Source organism: Perca flavescens, chromosome 7 (assembly GCF_004354835.1).
Source record: "Perca flavescens isolate YP-PL-M2 chromosome 7, PFLA_1.0, whole genome shotgun sequence".
Lineage (NCBI taxonomy): Eukaryota > Metazoa > Chordata > Actinopteri > Perciformes > Percidae > Perca > Perca flavescens.
Window position 1 is genome coordinate 32,751,807 of NC_041337.1, and position 19,490 is coordinate 32,771,296.

At 44.0% G+C, this 19,490-nt stretch overlaps 1 protein-coding gene across 1 annotated transcript in view; it reads left to right on the forward strand.

Annotated features, from left to right (window-relative positions):
- The window catches only part of atp2b3b (ATPase plasma membrane Ca2+ transporting 3b), a 55,421-nt gene that overhangs the window by 4,538 nt on the left and 31,393 nt on the right, over window positions 1-19,490 (forward strand). Inside the window, exons 2-5 of the mRNA XM_028582907.1 lie at window positions 942-1,784; window positions 15,791-15,988; window positions 16,992-17,249; window positions 18,425-18,550. Coding sequence (XP_028438708.1) covers window positions 1,538-1,784; window positions 15,791-15,988; window positions 16,992-17,249; window positions 18,425-18,550 — 829 coding nt within the window. The 5' untranslated portion in view covers window positions 942-1,537. The remainder of the gene's footprint in view (window positions 1-941; window positions 1,785-15,790; window positions 15,989-16,991; window positions 17,250-18,424; window positions 18,551-19,490) is intronic.

Below are 19,490 nucleotides of genomic sequence, written 5' to 3' on the forward strand. Positions count from 1 at the left end.
GATTTAATTCTTTGTGGATGAAAGCCGTTTGATTTTTGGAGCTTGTTGAAAACAGGTTTGGTTGAATACAATGATGCAAATCTCAATCTAAGACTTAGTTTGCACTCCATTTGTTCCTTTTTTGAGAATATTTAAAGCTGCTATAATCAGTGTTTTTATATGAACAATGGATGAAATGACTAGACTACTACTGTTGTATAGTTAAGTATAGTGTGAAAGTTGTCCCTCGTAGTGATGAACCCAACTCTGCAGCTCCTTTGACCTCTTTGGAGCATTAGAGCGTCTTTTTCATTCATTGTTTTGGATTCATGGCGTGCAACTTCACTGTTTTGGTTCAGTCTCATGGCTCTCATGAGACGCAGGAGGCAGCTGTTTCCAGCTAGAAATCTAAAAAACTAAACAAATGTTTGTTTAGTGCTACACAGCACTAAACAACAGACAGACAAAGTTAGCGGCTAGCTGGTGAACATAGTAAAGCATTTTGCAGCTAGATATTTTTTCCTCAGGAGTTGGTGGAGTGAATATTAGACTTACATTTGTCGTGTGGCCAGAAAGGCAGCTCCAAATGAATCCTAATGTTACTCAGTGTCAGCTGGATGTGTAAATAAGCCACTGTTTATTAGCCATATCCACTTTATAAAGTAATAATATGTCAGTGTTGTGTTTACAGCTTGTTGTGCTGCCCCCAAATGGCCAAACAGCTTTAGCTTTACAAAGCTTAATGTGTGGAAAAACTGAGCAAAGGTTTAGGTTTGCTTATAGGGCTGGACCAATAACGATCTTACCTTTTTAGATAATCACATGTATCATATTTGCAACCATTTTCTAACATAACTGTACACTCCAAGACACACCTTCTTGTGTAATAATATAATGATGATAGTGAGATCAATAGAACAGAGTGGTAATGTTGTATCTCTTTCTCTCTCTCTCTCTCTCAGGTCCTGGTGGTGCAGTAGTAGCTACCTCTGAACTGGATCCACTTCCCGTCTCTGATATATCAGCCGCCTTTGCCTTGCTCGCCCTCTCTCCATCCGTCCATCATCCTCCCATCCCCGTCTCTGTGAGTCTGTCAGCCCGTCCGTCCGTCTGTCCATGGACTGGCCGTGACCCTGGAGGGAGGGGGACAGAAAAGAGGAAAGAGCGGAGTCGCAGAGGAGACGAAGGAAAAGAAAGCTGGATTCATTCAGTCGTCAAGCTTCTGAAGTGCCCCGGCTTGCTGTCCTTGATCCCCCTCACCCTCCTCCTCCTCCTGTTATGGAGAATTAAAGGAGCAGTGGGAGGCTAGGCCAAGATAGTGAGGAGGAACAAATAAATAATCAACCAACTCCCCTTCATTGTCCTTGAAATGAAATAAAAAAAAGGTGTATCATTATAATTACAGATTCTTTAAGAAAGAAATCAAGACTGAACCAAGCAATATTGGCTGCTGAGCACATGAACAGCCCTCCACCAACCAAACGAAAGGGGAACTGAGTTGAGGACAGACTACAGAGAGAAAGGAGGACCAAAAAACAGAAAAGAAACCCTTACTGACATGTCAACAACAGCCACTATGGGTGAAATGGCAAACAGCGCGGTGGAGTTTTATCCCAAAGGGACAAGAGGCGTGGGCGGAGGAGGAAGGGCAGATGGCAGCCATGCAGGGGGAGACTTTGGGGTCACGGTGGCGGAGCTATCGGAGCTGATGGAGCTCCGAGGGGCCGATGCCATTCAGAAGATCCAGGAGAGCTACGGAGACGCAGATGGGCTCTGCCAGAGACTACAGACCAGCAAGATTGATGGTGAGCAGGCATGGGTGGATGAGTGGTTGAACTGTTGAAAAAGTAGAGCGGTGGATATATGAATAATGGAGGACTAGATGGATGAATGGATGATAGCACATGTATGAAAAGACTGATGAAAGGAATGGTTTGGTGGTTGAGTAGATATTGTCTTTCGATGCATATATCGAGATATTGTGATATACAATTACGTTGTCTAAATTGATAATAATAAGCACATACTAACTAAATTTTCTCAGAAAATCAGTTGTGAAACATTTTGAGGGAATATCATTTGAAGAATTGCCGATTTGTTTTAACATCACACTTTTTTTGTGCACGCATGTAATAGGCATGGGCCGGTTACCGGTTTTAAGGTATACCGCGGTTTGACATGGTTTAACATGTTCTGTCATGCCGTTCCTGCGGTATGAGCTGTTTTTTATGAGTGGTCAAGGACAGAAAGAGCAGTTTAGTAATCCGTCTCCCTGCGATGAAATACATTGGGGCGCCTGGTTAGCTCACCTGGTTGAGTGTGCACCCCCATGTAATGAGGTAACAATTAGTCCTTGTCGCAGCAGCCGTGGGTTCGGTTCCAACCTGCGGCCCTTTGCTGCATGTCATCCCTCTCTCTCTCTCCCACTTCCATTACTTAATCTGTCCTATAAATAAAGGCAATAAAGCCAAAAAAAGAATCTTTAAAAAAAAAAAAAACATTTTAAAACTGTAATTGTAATACTGCAATACTGTGAAACTGTGATAATTTTGCTGAAGGTTATCATAACGTCAGAATCGTTTACTGGCCCATGCCTGGAACATTTTTATTTATTTTTCCGTATAATTTCACGTGAAACTGTTTCCAACATTATTGATGATTATTTATCTAAAATCTCATTGTAAAAAATATTTTGTGAAAGCACCAATTGTCAACCCAACAATATCGTCGCAATATCAATATCGATGTATTTGGTCAAGATTATTGTGATATCTGTATTTCTCCATATTGCCCAGCCCTACGTACCAGTCACAAGTTTGGACGCACTTTCTCATTTAAGTGATTGGGAAAGTGTGTCCAAACCGTTGACTGGTACTGAACATGAATGGGTGAATAACAGGGCTGCTAGTATTGATTATTATCTTTGTCGATTAATCTGTTCATTAGTTTCTCAGTTAATCGATTAGTTGTTTGGTCTATAAAATGACAGATGACGTCCTCAAATGTCTTGTTTCGTACACAACTCAAAGATTTTCAGTTTAAAAACTAGAAAATATTCACATTTAAGAAGCTGAAATAATTATTTTTTCTTAAAAAAGGACTCAAATCAATTAATCGGTTATCAAAAAATAGTCGGCGATTAATTTAATAGTTGACAACTAATCTGTTAATCTTTGTAGCTCTAGTGAATAGATTGCTGGCTTGCTGGATGGATGGATGGATGGATGGATGGATGGATACATTTGTAGAGTGGATGAAATGGAGATGGGTTAACAGTGAGATGAATTTGGTACACTGAGATGAATTAAAAGAAGAAGTGGAAGGATAGATGATATTGAGTCTTGGGTGGGGTAACTCATAAACACAACTGCATGAGTGGTGGTGCTGCAAACTGTCCTAATCATCTGTCTAATGTCTATTCCATCATCATTTGGCTCAAACAAATGAAACAGATTAATGTCATCAATCATTCTCTAACAAGATCAAACTTTTGTTGCAACACTAACATGCTGACAACATGTTTTGATGACAGAAACTGACCCAGACAACATTCATTTTATTTTCCTCATGCATTATCACTACGCACGTAGACTGAATTAAAAAAAATGCACCAATTTCACCGCAGTACAACACAGTTCAGACAGAAGAATACAGAATGAAATGAAAGCACTTACATCAAACAGTAAAAACTGATTTTATTCATGGAGTGTAATCCTGGCTGGGATGGATTCCTGGATAAATTGATTGGTGAATGGATGATGGGACTCTAATGGATGATAAATACATTTTAAATCCATAAATGGATGAATGGAGTAAAAGTGTGCAAGGATTGACGAGGATCTTGAATATTGCAGACACAGCGTCTGAAACTACGGTTCCATGTATAGCATTGTCATTGTTGATTTAGCTGCCAAACGTATAAAGCTGCAAATCCTCACATTTGACAACCAGGAACCAGCAAATTTCTGCTTGAAAAATGACCGAATTTTGTCTATTTTAACGGACAAATTAGGAATAATAACTAGACCTGAAAGGATTGATCAATTAATTGATCGACTGAAAAATGGCATTTGTAGAACATTAATTGAAAAAAAAAAAAAAAATCAATAGATGAATCTATAATGGAAATAATCGTTAGTTGGAGCCCCCGAAGCGTATCTTGAAATTGCTTACTAAATGGTATATTTACTTAATAAATTAGTTGACTGTAAACTATCTAATAGTACCACTTACAAACTTAAACACACACTCTCTCTCACGCAAATACGCACGCATGCATGAATGCACGCACACACGCACACGCACACACGCACACATACACACACACACACACACACACACACACACAAAAAGAACAAGTTGATATAATTATGCCAATCAAAGATTTGTAATAACTACTGAGGGTATCTTTTGTGTTTCTGCGTTTTAGTGTGTGTAGGCCTACATGCATGCGCCCACTTGTATGTTCTAACAGGGGTGTGGTACCACACTACGCCCACTCCTTCAACTAGTTTGTAACCTAGCAACACAACAGCAGAGGGAAGTTGGCTGCGAAAGTCAGCAAGAGAGAGAAAGATGACGGAGAACTGTGAGATGGTGAGACGCTGAATTTGAGGAAGAAGAGTGTGTGTGTGTGTGTGTGTGTGTGTGTGTGTGTGTGTGTGTGTGTGAGAGAGAGATATGGAGATGGGAAAAAAGTGAGAGAGTTGGTGGGTGTTAAGTTACAGTAAGTCTGTGTTGAGTGTTGCTAATTTGATACTGTGAGCTGGTCAGGATTCATTGCAGCAGGTCCCAACAAACCCAGCATACACATACACACAGATTCGTGTATCTGCAGTTGTTCCTGCAAAGCACAGTTGGCAAACAGCAGACACAAACACACTAACGCTGCTCTCCATACACTTGGACAGACATCTTTTGCACTGTGCTGACTTTCATACATTACATACTGTATGGTGTCATCTGGCGTGACAAACCAGCCAGTAAAAAACACAGATGAAGAACGATGTTTCCCACCTTGTAGAAATCTAATGTCATTACTCGAAACGGATCATCTCCAGAGGGGCGTACCATGAAGTAAGATGAGTGGGGTTAGCGGGGTATGTTGAGCCTAAAGTCAGAGTTTTTTTGTTTTTTTCTTGCAAAATACTAGGGCTGCAACTAACGATTGTTTTTATTGTCGATTCACCTGTAGATATTTTCTTGATTAATCAATTTGTGGCGATGGGGACTCGAGTTTGAGGAATGGACTCGAGTCGCACTTAAGTCCCACACACAGCGACTTCAGACTTGACTTGAGAAACGTCCTCAAAAGACTTTGTGGGATGCGGGACTCGTGAAAAATCTTCCTTTTCAGGAAGCGTCTGATGAGCTGAATAATATTCCCCTCCCTGCGTAACCTATAACCCATGTAACACGTAATACGTAACATATCAGCTGCTGCACGTGAGAGAGGACGGCAAACATGTCGACCGCACCGGCAGCTGCTGTGCCGTTCATCAGAAGCTTTGGCTTTAAAAACTTCATTGAGGCCCAAACTAAAAAAAGGTTTGAATGCAACATATGTGGTATCAAGATAAAGGATTCTGGCTAAACCATATCTAAATTTATCAGGCATCTGAAAACGCACCCTGATAGGCTAGCAAACATGTTTAGCTCAGCATTGCCATCTAACGTTAGCTTGCTTCTTGCTTTAGCCACGACCTACGGGAGGTAAACTCTGACTGTTGTTCGCTAGATGTTATGAAAAGATGAATGAGGGTTTGTTTGTTTGCCAAACTTGTGGTAGTAGATCTACGTAATAATTTACGTCCCACTGGCTGCAATGCAATTCCTTATATATAGCTATGCAGTGTTCTAAGCAGCCGAGATGGAACACAGAAGGTGATACAACACTCATTATAACCACGAAAGACTTGAGACGTGACTTGGACTCTTAGCTCAGAGACTTGAGACGTGACTTGGACTCTTAGCTCAGAGACTTGAGACGTGACTTGGACTCTTAGCTCAGAGACTTGAGACGTGACTTGGACTCTACCTCAAAGACTTGAGACTTGACTTGGACTGAGCATCTCTGTCGATAAGTTGTTTGTTCTAAAATGTCAAAAAAATTGTCAAAAATGTTGATCAGTGTTTCAGCCAAAGATGACATCCTAAAATGTCTTGTTTTGTCCACAACTCAAAGACATTCAGTTTAGAGGAGTGAAGAAGCTAGAAAAGAAGCTGCCATCAGAAATTCTTTCAGTTTCAAATTAGTTAAATTTGATTAATTTAATAGTTGAAAACTAATCGATTAATCTTTGCAGCTCTACAAAATAAGTTATATGCTAACTTGTTGAGCCATACGCTAGTAATGCCACCGAGTGAAGTTGTGCAATTAGAGTAGCACAAACTGTATACATTGTGTTTTTTATAGTCACAGGAACTTACATGCATTCAGGTGGTGATTCAGAAAATCTGAGCCAGCATAGTGTACATGAATGCTACAAGTGCTTCCTGTTTGCATCAGGCAATACAGTAAAAACAGTTAAAATTCAACACAGCATGTCATCCGTACACAATAAGAGTGATAATGATACCACTTTGGATAATGTTTTTATACTTGATTTGCTGAAGTACGTAAATGTATTAGGCTATTGGTGTTCATCACATATAATAAATTAATTTCCCTTTGGCCAAAAACTAAAGTCATTTCCACGTATCCCTTATTATGGGACAGTGTCAGGTGTGTGATCGGTCCATTTTGTGCAGTAGAAGAGTCAAATGATGCCAAATGTCCCCTTTTATAAGGAATGGTTGGTTGATGAACAACCATCGTGACACCCATTCTCTCTGATAAGGGTTTTAGGTTTTGTCAAGTCAGCTAATGCAAAGAAAGCCTGGCTCTGTCAAACTGGCTCCGTAGTACTCCCCTCTGATCTGAGGCATTTGACAGTACAACAAAAGCTGCTGCCTCTTCTTAGTATGAATACAATACTGATAACAGAGGAGGAATTGGTAGATCAGACATACAGATGGGAAAATATGGGTTTATATACAGTAGAGAGATTCTCATGCCAACAGAAATCCATATTTTGCAACAGTTTTACACAAGTTGATAGTGTATGACACACACACACACACACACACACACCGGGGGAGACGGACCACACGTGTCAACATTATGATGCAGCTGCATCATCTACGATGCGATACACAGAGCAGAGTGGGGGTTAAACCAATTCAGAAACGGGTCTTTCTCTTTCTATCTCTCACACACACACACACACACACACACACACACACACACACACACACAGATATGGATACCACTGCAGTATGAGACCATTATATCCACACAAACGATGAGAAGAAAGCTCCTTTCACACAGAGATTCCACAAAAGCGCGGTAATGGAGGTCTGCCGTTACACCGGCTTTGTTTATTTACACAGAACCAAGCCCAGGCGGTGTATTGTCGCTCCAGTGTGTGATTTCGGGGGGAAAAGGGGCGTGACGTGTAACACAACAGCGTCGGCGTCTAGTGTGTGTGAGCCGATCCGGACCGTTAATCAACCACTCGAACCCGACCGAGAGAAGGACAAGATGTGTGTGTGTGTGCTTGTGTGTGTGTGTGAGAGAGAGTGGAAGAGAAGGTGGACTACTGACAATGTTTCTGTCAGTTATTATTAACTTACAGCTACTCTGAACACTGCTTTGTCACCTTTTGACCCTCCTGTGGGACGACTCATGCATCATACTGCGTGTTGTCCCGCCATGCCGGCGGCCCCTTTCACACACACGTTGATTTGGCTCTGTTAAGGCTCTGTGACTATAACTCCGATGTCGGCTCGAAGACGCCACAACTCTGTACCCCCAATTCCATCTTCGTAACTTTTACACAGGCGGCTGGGCGGCTCAAAGGCGCAACAGTCCCGCCTTGAACAGGCTGTGTGAAAGGTGCTGGAGAAAGAGGGAATGAGAGAAAGAGTGTGTGTGTGTGTGTGTGTGGGTGGGAGGGGGGGCGGGAAATTGGTGAGGAGGAAAAGCTAGAACAGCTTGCCGCATTGTCAAGGACACATCAAGGAGAGATTGAGAGAGGGAGCAAAAGAGAGGAAGAGAGGCAACGAGGGAGGCTGTGCATGGGAGAGGATGCGGAGGAAGAGGAGAACGATGGGATGGATGAGAAATGGAGGGAGGATGCAGCTCACTACGGTTACTCAGCATAAGGTCACCTGTTTTTTCCTCTCTCTCGGTCTCTGTGTGCCTCGCCTTGGCCTGAACCCTGTTGAGCGTCATAATGCTACACAACACTTCAGCAGGCTGGAAGCTACATATGACTCCCTGCAGCAAGCACATTGGACCAGGATGTCTCCGAACACACAGACACGCAAACGGACAGAAAGATAGTCACCGATCTCGACCAACCACAGCGCACAAATTGCCATTCAGCCCCTCCCCAGCCAATCAAAAAAGAAAAGAAAAGAAAGAAAGCTCTGTTCCAAACCTAGCACACTGGAGGAATGACATCACCTGTTGCTGGGCAGAAACCTGTTAGAGACAGGAAGACCTGGACCTGATATCATGGTCACCATGGAAACTGAATTAATTAAGGGTGAGGTTGAAGGGGAGAGGATGGAGATGAGAGAGGCAAAGTTTGGTGGGAGGAAAGTAAAGTTGGAGTTAGCAGCCATGAGTCATAGATTTCACTATGTTTTAGGTGTTTTCTACTGTTTTCAACTATTTGAAGTTTGTCTAGGCAAGACCAGTTCATTTGTATAGCACAATTCATACACAAGGCAACTCAAAGTGCTTTACAGAGGCATAGAAACACATTGTAAACATAAACATAAAAGTACATTCAAGAGACAATGACAGAATAGTTATACAATTATATTTTATTGTAATGTTATAACAAAATTATAACATAACAAAATAGACGTTAAAATCATTAAAATAAGACAGTAAGAGTACTTGGGCTCATGGGCTGGAGAGATGGGAGCCACGTAGCTTGTTCGGGCTGTGCCCGGCCGGGCTCCGTGGCAAACCCGGCCACCAGGCGCTCGCCGACGAGCCCGCCGTCTGGGCCTGGCTCCAGACGGGGGCCCCGGGCTTCCTCCGGGCAGGGTCACTCCATCTCTACCTTGCTTCTTCATTGGGGTTTTTGAACCATTCTTTGTCTGGCCCCTCACCTGAGACCACTTTGCCTTGGGAGACCCTACCAGGAGCACAAAGCTCCAGACAACACAGCCCTCAGGTTCACAGAGACACACAAACCTCTCCACCACGATAAGGTGATGGTTCACGGAGAAGCCAGCCCATGGGCCCACCACCTGTGGGAGGAACCGTTGGGGTCGGGTGCGATGCCACATGGGTGGCAGTGAAGGTCAGGGGCCTCGACGGACCAGACCCGGGCGGCAGACGCTGGCTCTGGGGACGTGGAACGTCACCTCTCTGTGGGGGAAGGAGCCGGAACTGGTGCGGGAGGTGGAGCGCTACCGGTTAGATCTGGTGGGGCTTACCTCTACGCACAGTCTCGGTTCTGGAACCATACTCCTGGATAGGGGTTGGACTCTTTTCTTCTCCGGAGTTGCCCAGGGTGTGAGGCGCCGGGCGGGTGTGGGGATACTCACAAGCCCCGGCTGAGCGCCGCTGTGTTGGAGTTTACCCGTGGGCGAGAGGGTCGCCTCCCTCGCCTGCGGGTTGTGGGGGAAAACTCTGACTGTTGTTTGTGCATATGCACCAAACAGGAGTTCGGAGTATTCGGCCTTCTTGGAGACCTTGACTGGAGTCCTGCATGGGGCTCCAGTGGGGGACTCCATTGTTCTGCTGGGGGACTTCAACGCACACGTGGGCAATGATGGAGACACCTGGAGGCGTGATTGGGAGGAACGGCCTCCCTGATCTAAACCAGAGTGGTTGTTTGTTGTTGGACTTCTGTGCTAGTCATGGATTGTCTATAACGAACACCATGTTCGAACATAGGGATGCTCATAAGTGTACCTGGTACCAGAGCACCCTAGGCCGAAGGTCAATGATCGATTTCATAATCGTTTCATCTGATCTGAGGCCGTATGTTTTGGACACTCGGGTGAAGAGAGGGGCAGAGCTGTCAACCGATCACCATCTGGTGGTGAGTTGGGTCAGGGGTGGGGGAAGACTCTGGACAGACCTGGTAAGCCCAAACGTGTAGTGCGGGTAAATTGGGAACGTCTGGAGGAGGCCCCTGTCCGACAGACTTTCAACTCACACCTCCGGGCGGAGCTTTTCGTGCATCCCTGTGGAGGCTGGGGGCATTGAACCCGAGTGGACAATGTTCAAAGTTTCCATTGCTGAAGCTGCGGCGAGGAGCTGTGGTCTTAGGATCTTAGGTGCCTCAAGGGGCGGTAACCCACGAACACCGTGGTGGACACCAGTGGTCAGGGAAGCCGTCCGACTGAAGAAGGAGTCCTTCCGGGATATGTTATCTCGGAGGACTCCGGAGGCAGTTGCAGGGTACCGAAGGGCCCGAAGGGCTGCAGCCTCTGCCGTGAAAGAGGCAAAGCAGCGGGTGTGGGAGAAGTTTGGAGAAGACATGGAGAAGGACTTTCGGTCGGCACCAAAGTGTTTCTGGGAAACTGTTCGCCACCTCAGGAGGGGAAGGGGGAACCATCCAAGCTGTGTACAGTAAGGATGGGACACTGTTGACCTCCACTGAGGAGGTAATAGGGCGGTGGAGGGAGCACTTTGAGGAACTCCTGAATCCGACTAATCGCCCTCTATGTTAGAGGCAGAGCTGGAGGATAACGGGGATTGTCGTCGATTTCCCAGGCGGAAGTCACTGATGTAGTCAAACAACTACACAGTGGCAAAGCCCGGGATTGATGAGATCCGTCCAGAAATGCTCAAGGCTCTGGGTGTGGAGGGGTTGTCCTGGTTGACACGCCTCTTCAACATTGCGTGGAAGTCTGGGACGGTGCCAAAGGAGTGGCAGACTGGGGTGGTGGTTCCTCTTTTTAAAAGGGGGACCAGAGGGTGTGTGCCAATTATAGGGGTATCACACTTCTCAGCCTCCCTGGTAAAGTCTACTCCAAGGTGCTGGAAAGGAGGGTTCGGCCGATAGTCGAACCTCGGGTTGAGGAGGAACAATGCGGATTCCGTCCTGGTCGTGGAACAACGGACCAGCTCTTCACTCTCGCAAGGATCCTGGAGGGAGCCTGGGAGTATGCCCAACCGGTCTACATGTGTTTTGTGGATTTGGAGAAGGCGTATGACCGGGTCCCCGGGAGATACTGTGGGAGGTGCTGCGGGAGTATGGGGTGAGGGGGTCTCTACTCAGGGCCATCCAATCTCTGTATGACCAAAGTGAGAGCTGTGTCCGGGTTCTCGGTAGTAAGTCGGACTCGTTTCAGGTGAGGGTTGGCCTCCGCCAGGGCTGCGCTTTGTCACCAATCCTGTTTGTAATATTTATGGACAGGATATCGAGGCGTAGTCGGGGTGGGGAGGGGTTGCAGTTTGGTGGGCTGGGGATCTCATCGCTGCTCTTTGCAGATGATGTGGTCCTGATGGCATCATCGGCCTGCGACCTTCAGCACTCACTGGATCGGTTCGCAACCGAGTGTGAAGCGGTTGGGATGAGGATCAGCACCTCTAAATCGGAGGCCATGGTTCTCAGCAGGAAACCGATGGAATGCCTTCTCCAGGTAGGGAATGAGTCCTTACCCCAAGTGAAGGAGTTCAAGTACCTTGGGGTTTTGTTCGCGAGTGAGGGGACAATGGAGCGGGAGATTGGTCGGAGAATCGGGCGCAGCGGGTGCGGTATTGCATTCAATCTATCGCACCGTTGTGACGAAAAAGAGAGCTGAGCCAGAAGGCAAAGCTCTCGATCTACCGGTCAGTTTTCGTTCCTACCCTCACCTATGGTCATGAAGGCTGGGTCATGACCGAAAGAACGAGATCCAGGGTACAAGCGGCGAAATGGGTTTCCTCAGGAGGGTGGCTGGCGTCTCCCTTAGAGATAGGGTGAGAAGCTCAGTCATCCGTGAGGAGCTCGGAGAGAGCCGCTGCTCCTTTGCGTCGAAAGGAGCCAGTTGAGGTGGTTCGGGCATCTGGTAAGGATGCCCCTGGGCGCCCCCCCCTAGGGAGGTGTTCCAGGCACGTCCAGCTGGGAGGAGGCCTCGGGAAGACCCAGGACTAGGTGGAGGGATTATATCTCCAACCTGGCCTGGGAACGCCTCGATCCCCAGTCGGAGCTGGTTAATGTTGCTCGGGAAAGGGAAGTTTGGGGTCCCCTGCTGGAGCTGCTCCCCCCGCGACCCGACACCGGATAAGCGGACGAAGATGGATGGATGGATGGAGTAAGAGTACTTCTTTTTTTTTTATTTAAGATTATTTTTTTGGGGGCTTTTCCCTTTATTATAGTGACAGTGGATAGACATGAAGGGGGAGAGAGATGGGGGATGACACGCAGCAAAGGGCTGCAGGTCGGATTCAAACGCTGCGCCACTGCAGGACTCAACCTACATGGGGCAAAACTCTTACTGGGGGAGCTAGAGGCTTCACCCAGTAAGAGTACATTTAAGCACAAGAATGAATAGTTACGAATTAAAATGATGTATCTAATTTATGAGAAAGCTGCAGTAAACAATACTGTTTCCAGCCCTGATTTAAATGAGCTGTTTGAGCAGACCTCAGGTATTCAGGGTGTTTGTTCCACAGGTGACGGGGATAATAACTAAATACTGCTTTACTTTGTTTGGTCCTAGTTCTGGGAACACACAACAAACCTGTCCCAGACAACCTAGCATATATTTTGGTCTACAGCTATTCAGTGGTTTATAGACATAACATTTATAAAAACTATCCAAAAGTACAATTTTGAGGTACTTGTACATTACGGGTCTTTTATTTTCATGCCACTTTCTACTTCTACTCCACTACATTTCAGAGGTATATATTGGGCCTTTTACTGCACTACATTTATCTGAAACTTTACTAGTTACTTTACAAACTGAAATTGTTGCATGCGAAACATATGAAGTGTTTGTATAAAATATACCCAAAAATAGATAGGCCTACAAGTATAGCTGACATGAGAACAATTTTAAATGTTTTAGTCATTTTTCATGAAAAAGAAAATTCATGTTTCCAGCTTTTTCAAATTTGACTTTTAATACTTTAGAAAATTTTCCTGATTTTACTTACATACTTTTGCTTAAGTGATGTTTTTAAATGCAAGACTTTTACATGTAGTGGAGTATTTTTTACAGTGTAGTATTAGTACTTTTACTTAAAGGAACCGAATAACTTCTTCCACCACTGCTCTTTGTGCTGATTGTGCATTTTTCCATTACATGGTACCTGCTCAACTCGCCTCTACTCTACTCGGCTCGACTCGACTCGGCGCGCTGTGCGTCCCTTTTCCATTGCAAATTTTAGTATCGCCTCAGCTTTGCTGGTCGTCATAGCGACTGCCGTGGGCGTGGCTTGGTAGCGTTGCATTTCCCCAAGGGGGTAAGCTTTGCTTCAGAACGCGAACCTCCGATGGCGCCATTTTGTTGCTACAAAGCGATCACCTCTTGTTAGCATTACACTGACCGCCATTTTTTTTACGTCACTTGACTGCGAATAACTTTACATCTGAAGCGTTTAAAGACTCCATTTGTCCATTGTTAATTTCTAAAGAAACACGACAATGTATAAAAGGCTCCATTACCTTGTACCTCAAGTTATGGCTCCGTAGCAGACGCTTTAATAAAAATAAGCTAACGATTGTGTCATAACCACGAGACTTACTGTCACACAGTAGAGGAATTACCGTATAGTACAGGAGAAGCTCGCAGGCAGTTTAGACTTACATTAGCTGTTTAGTTTTAATTACTAATGTTAACTAGCATGTTAGTTAGCAATAATTAGCCTGTGCTTATGTTATCTCCTTACATATACCTACACTCTCCGTCTCTATAAGATTGGGAATGATTGAGATTTCTCTTGTCACAGCTACCAGAAGACTTACAACTTTCAGACACGTTGCTCACGTCACATTTACGTTGTCTCTGTCAGTTGGAGGCTGCTCAGTAAAGCAAGAGATCACCGGAAAAGTGCTTCTAATAGTCTTCACTGGTCTCCGTCCAGAGCAACGGGGTCTATTGGTCCATTTTATATATGTCAATGCATTTCCCCCGACTCATTACCTGGTTCTCCTTCTCCGTAGACAACATGAAATCAACAAGATAGTTAACTTTTCCTGCTCCAGATTTTCCACCGTGGTCAGAAAGAACAGGGCAGACACTTTGTTTTTCTCACTATGACTCTAGAGTCACTACTCGCTGCGGAGCTAATCGCTGTCACTCTCTCACTTCTCCCTCGCTCACCAGCTCCCCACACACACACGGCGACTCGACACACACACCCAATTGCACCTCCACACACCAGCGCACCAGTATAACCATCAGGCCACTTGTATGCTACGGAGAAAGCTCTGCGTGGAGCCTCCGGCAGCAAAAAAACACCGCTGGCTAAACTATTTAAAAATGCCGTCTGTCGCTAGCAATGCAGTGATCAGTGACGATTCTTTCCGACCAATCTGTAGCCTGCAGGGTTTCACGTCACCTTCTCGGCTCGCCTCAGCTCGCTTGGAACCTCGATTGAGGAGGTACTAAAAAAAGTACCTGTTAGCAGGTACCAGGGACTTTTTTTCGTAATGGAAAACCAAAAAAGGCGAGTAGAGTCGAGGCGAGGCGAGTAGGTACCATGTAATGGAAAAGCACCATTTCTCAGTGTTAAAGGTCCCATGGCATGAAAATTTCACTTTCTGAGGTTTAGAGAAAGAGACTTCAGATACAGTATTAGGGGACCACTAAGGTCTATATAAAAGAGACTTCAGATACAGTATTAGGGGACCACTAAGGTCTATATAAAAGAGACTTCAGATACAGTATTAGGGGACCACTAAGGCCTATATAAAAGAGACTTCAGATACAGTATTATGGGACCACTAAGGTCTATATAAAAGAGACTTTAGATACAGTATTAGGGGACCACTACGGTCTATATAAAAGAGACTTCAGATACAGTATTAGGGGACCACTAAGGTCTATATAAAAGAGACTTCAGATACAGTATTAGGGGACCACTAAGGTCTATATAAAAGCTTTCAAAGAGCACCATTTCATGGGACCTTTAAACTACTACCTGCTATATGGAATTTTATCAACACTTTTATAAATGACGATGAAACTGGAACCCTTCAAATAGTCACTGTTACACAGAATTCTTACTGATATTAAATAAACCTTCAAACTGGTTATTTAAAATTAGGACTGGGTATTGTTTAAAGATTTTCAATACCGGTAGCGATATTGATACCGTTATTTCGATATTGGTTCCTGAACGATACTTTTTTCGATACTAATTTTATAAAATCCATTTTAACATCTGTCTCTGTGCGTAACGTACTGTATGCCTCTACGATGTGTTAGAGACAGCCAATCACAGACATTATTACTGTAGATCTTGGCAGAAGCATGCTGCATGCTTATTGGCTCACTGACGCTGATGAGAGTTACTCCTTAGGTATTGAAATTTGGTAGCGAATGACGAGGCATTTTTCGATACTCGATGCTATTGAGGCATTTGGTCGGTGCCTAAAAAGTGTTGAAGTTCAGTACCCAGCCCTATTTAAATCAGCATGAAAGTTAGTTGAATTGGAAATTTGCCACCGTGTGGGCAGATATGTTTAAAAAAAAAAAAATCTTTTCTTAAATTTGCTAACATCTCAGCCTTTCTCCCCCCCCTCTTTTTTGTGTCTTTCTCTCTGTCCCATCTTCTGTCCCATCCTCTGTCTCCATCTCTCAGGTCTCAGTGGGGACCCGGCAGACCTGGAGCGCCGGGGCCAAATTTTTGGCCAAAACTTCATCCCCCCGAAGAAGGCCAAGACTTTCCTGGAGCTCGTGTGGGAGGCCTTACAGGACGTCACACTTATCATTTTGGAGGCGGCCGCCATCATCTCCCTCGGCCTCTCTTTCTACCAGCCTCCCGGGGGGGATACTGAGGGTGAGGCTGGGGCCAGAGGGGGCTGGGGAGGATGGTTTGGGAGGGTGCGAGAGTAAGTCGGGCAGTAAGGGCAATAGAAGGGGAGAGACATAAACCGTTCCCCTATCATGTAAACAAAATGACTTCCAATACGTCCCTGAAACAAAGCGAGCGCAGCGAGAATAGTATAAGGTTGTATATATGTTGCATGTTACATTTCCACTGTTTAGAAAAGAAAGCCCGCTCCATTTTTCCTTTTTTCGCAGGTGCTTCTGCTTGACAATGATGTACCGTACACTCAAATTAGCAGTACATTGTGGGTATTTTATAGTAGATCGACTATATAATAAATGAAATTAACCGCGGAGGATTCGAAAGCCACGACAAAATGGCGAACACACTATATAGTGCACTATTTCCGTGATAGGGAACGGTTTTGAACACAGCTATAGAAAGGTGAGAAAAAAGATTATTCATCATCAGCAGACCGTATCGTCCTATAACTAGTATCCTGATTAAAGACATGGAGGAAACTCAGGTTGTAGGAAGAGAAGAAAGGAATACATTTAGGAGGTTAAAGAAGAGTTTTGGCTCTTCATAGAGCAAAGTGAGAGCGAAAGTAAAGGGAGAAGGATGAAACAGAGTATTAAAACAAGCTTATGTAGTGTATTGGTAACACAAGTAGAGAAGGGACATACATTGTCTCAAAATTTTGTAAATTCTGTTCAAATGGAACCATTAGCTCGTCCATAAATGTCACCACCAACAGTCAGTCTGCCATCTTTCAGTTTTGATTGTGGATGACCCATTTATTTACATTTCGATCACAGATTGTCCCTTCAACTTTGCTTTCATTCTTACGTTTGATATCTTGGAAAATAATAAAATAAATGATGAACCTAACCAAACTATCCATACCACCAACCAGCTGTTACTTCAGGTGGGTTAAATGCTCTTTGATTCAGTTGTGATATCATGTATTCTAATATCCAACCAACCTTCCCTCCGTTTCCCGTCTCTCCAGCATGTGGGGTTGTGTCGGGGGCGTCAGAGGATGAAGGCGAGGGCGACACCGGCTGGATCGAGGGCGCGGCCATCCTGCTGTCTGTTGTGTGTGTCGTCCTGGTGACGGCGTTTAATGACTGGTCCAAAGAGAAGCAGTTCCGCGGTCTACAGAGTCGGATCGAACAAGAACAGAGGGTCACAGTCGTGCGTAAAGGAAATGTCATCCAGATCCCGGTGGCTGACATGGTGGTGGGGGACGTGGCGCAGGTCAAATACGGTAAGAAGCTATCACAAACGCTTATTGTATAAAGGGCAGAAACTTACAGATATTTTCACTATCGATTAACCCTCGATTTTTAAATATCTTCTTTAAGTCACCTTTTAAGGGTTTTTGAATATAACCTGATTCCCATTTGTTTCATATGAAAATGTTCAGAACAAACTCAGCTTTCTGTACAGTGGGGGACCAAATTTGTCCCAGAGCAATGTGTAAAGAGATAATTTGGCCCTAAAGCTGAATAGTTGATAGCTTTTTGTAATTCCTCAAATCACTTGTGAAAACATTTATATCTTTACTTGTGTGGACAAATTGTTTTGGTGCTTGAAATGAGTTTACCAAGGTCTTAGGTTCACAGAAGTAGTGTAATATACAGTATGAGTAAAACAGTAAAAATCTAATACTGCTTTTTTTTGAGTAGGAGTGTTAATCAATTTATATATATTTTTAATTGAATGATTAATTGTACACCCTATATAATAACTTAAGAAAGCACAAGCTACAAGATGCGAGTTGCGGGTTTTTTTTTTTTAGACCAGCTGGGAAACAACTTCTACAGTTATACTGATAATCATGATTTCAACAAATACTTCTACTTACTTACAGTAAATTAACTGTATTAAAGTGAAATGAGTGTGTTTTTGAAACGCCTCCTCATTTGAGCACTCTTTTCACCATTGACTTAAAATGGTAAAACTGGGTAAAGCCTGCATGTGTAGGACAAAAATGGGAAACTTACAAAGTAAAAGTACAAACATTTTCACTGACGATTAATCCATTTATGTAAAGTTTCTGTCTGGTCTTTTTTGGCTTTTGTGCTTCAAAAAATTATAATACAGTGATGTCCCAAAGTTGCATACTTCCTCCATATCCTTAAAGGAATAGTTTGACATTTTGGGAAATAGGCTTATTAACTTTCTTGTATGTAGCTTCATATTTAGTGCAAAGACACAATAGTGGTATCGACCTTCTCATCTATCTCTCAACAAAAAAAACCTTTTCCAACAATGTGGACTATGCCTGCTATAACTGTACTATTTATCTCCGTAACATGTAGTTGTATGTATTACCTAACAAGACATACTGATACATAAATGTCCCTGTTGACATGTCCCTAACCAAAAAATGCCTTAAACTACAAGGTGAGTCACTGATCTGTGCCTGTCTGTGTTCAGGGGACCTGCTGCCAGCTGATGGTATCTTGGTCCAAGGCAACGATCTGAAGCTAGATGAGAGCTCTCTTACAGGAGAGTCTGACCACGTACGCAAGTCTGTGGAGAAGGACCCCATGCTGCTCTCAGGTTTGTTTTCACACTTTGTCTTGAGCTGTATTGAATAGTAACAAAACAATGATTTATTTTTTTAGATCGATAGATAGATATTTATTGTCCCATGAGGGAGATTTGTTTTCACAGTCTGTTTCATGCACATGGCAATATACGTGGACACATACATCAACAGATAACATAAAGACAGGTATAGACACATAGAAACCCACATTTACAACGACGATACGGGTCTTTACAAAGTCAGCGAGATAGTTTGTTCAGCAGTGCCATGCCAGAGCCGACAAAACTTCTGCCAAAGAAGAGTCCTTCTACACCTCAGAGTCCCGGATATAGAAGGTGATTGGTGTCATTGACAATGGTGAAGGCAATGCGTGTGATGGCTCCATCGTTCAGGTCGGAGATGTTGGGTGTAGGGGAGCTGATAATTTTGTTTAGTTCTGACCCACTTGCCAGAACTATGCTTTAGGTACCGTACACTCCAAAGTAGAGATGGCCCGATACCATTTTTTGCTTCCCGATACCGATTCTGATACCTGAACTTGCGTATTGCCCGATACCGAGTACCGATCCGATACCAGTGTGTCATATATTTTATTATGTTTTAACAACTGTATACTACTATCCCTGTATGGATGTGATATGATTTATATCTTTGTGAAACATGAACAAACACAAACAATGAACGCCCCAGAACTTTCTTTTATTATGCAGTTTGACAGTCAGTTATAACGGAAAAAGAACATAAATAAACTACTTCAACGTAGATTTTCTTTAGGGCTTTATTACGTGGTATCGGATCAGTGCATTACCTCCAGTACTTCCCGATACCGATACCAGCGTTTTAGGCAGTATCGGAGCCGATACCGATACTGGTATCGGTATCAGAACATCTCTACTCCAAAGGGCTTTATCTTTATCAAATTAGTTTTTTTCCTCTGCCTGAATGCTGATG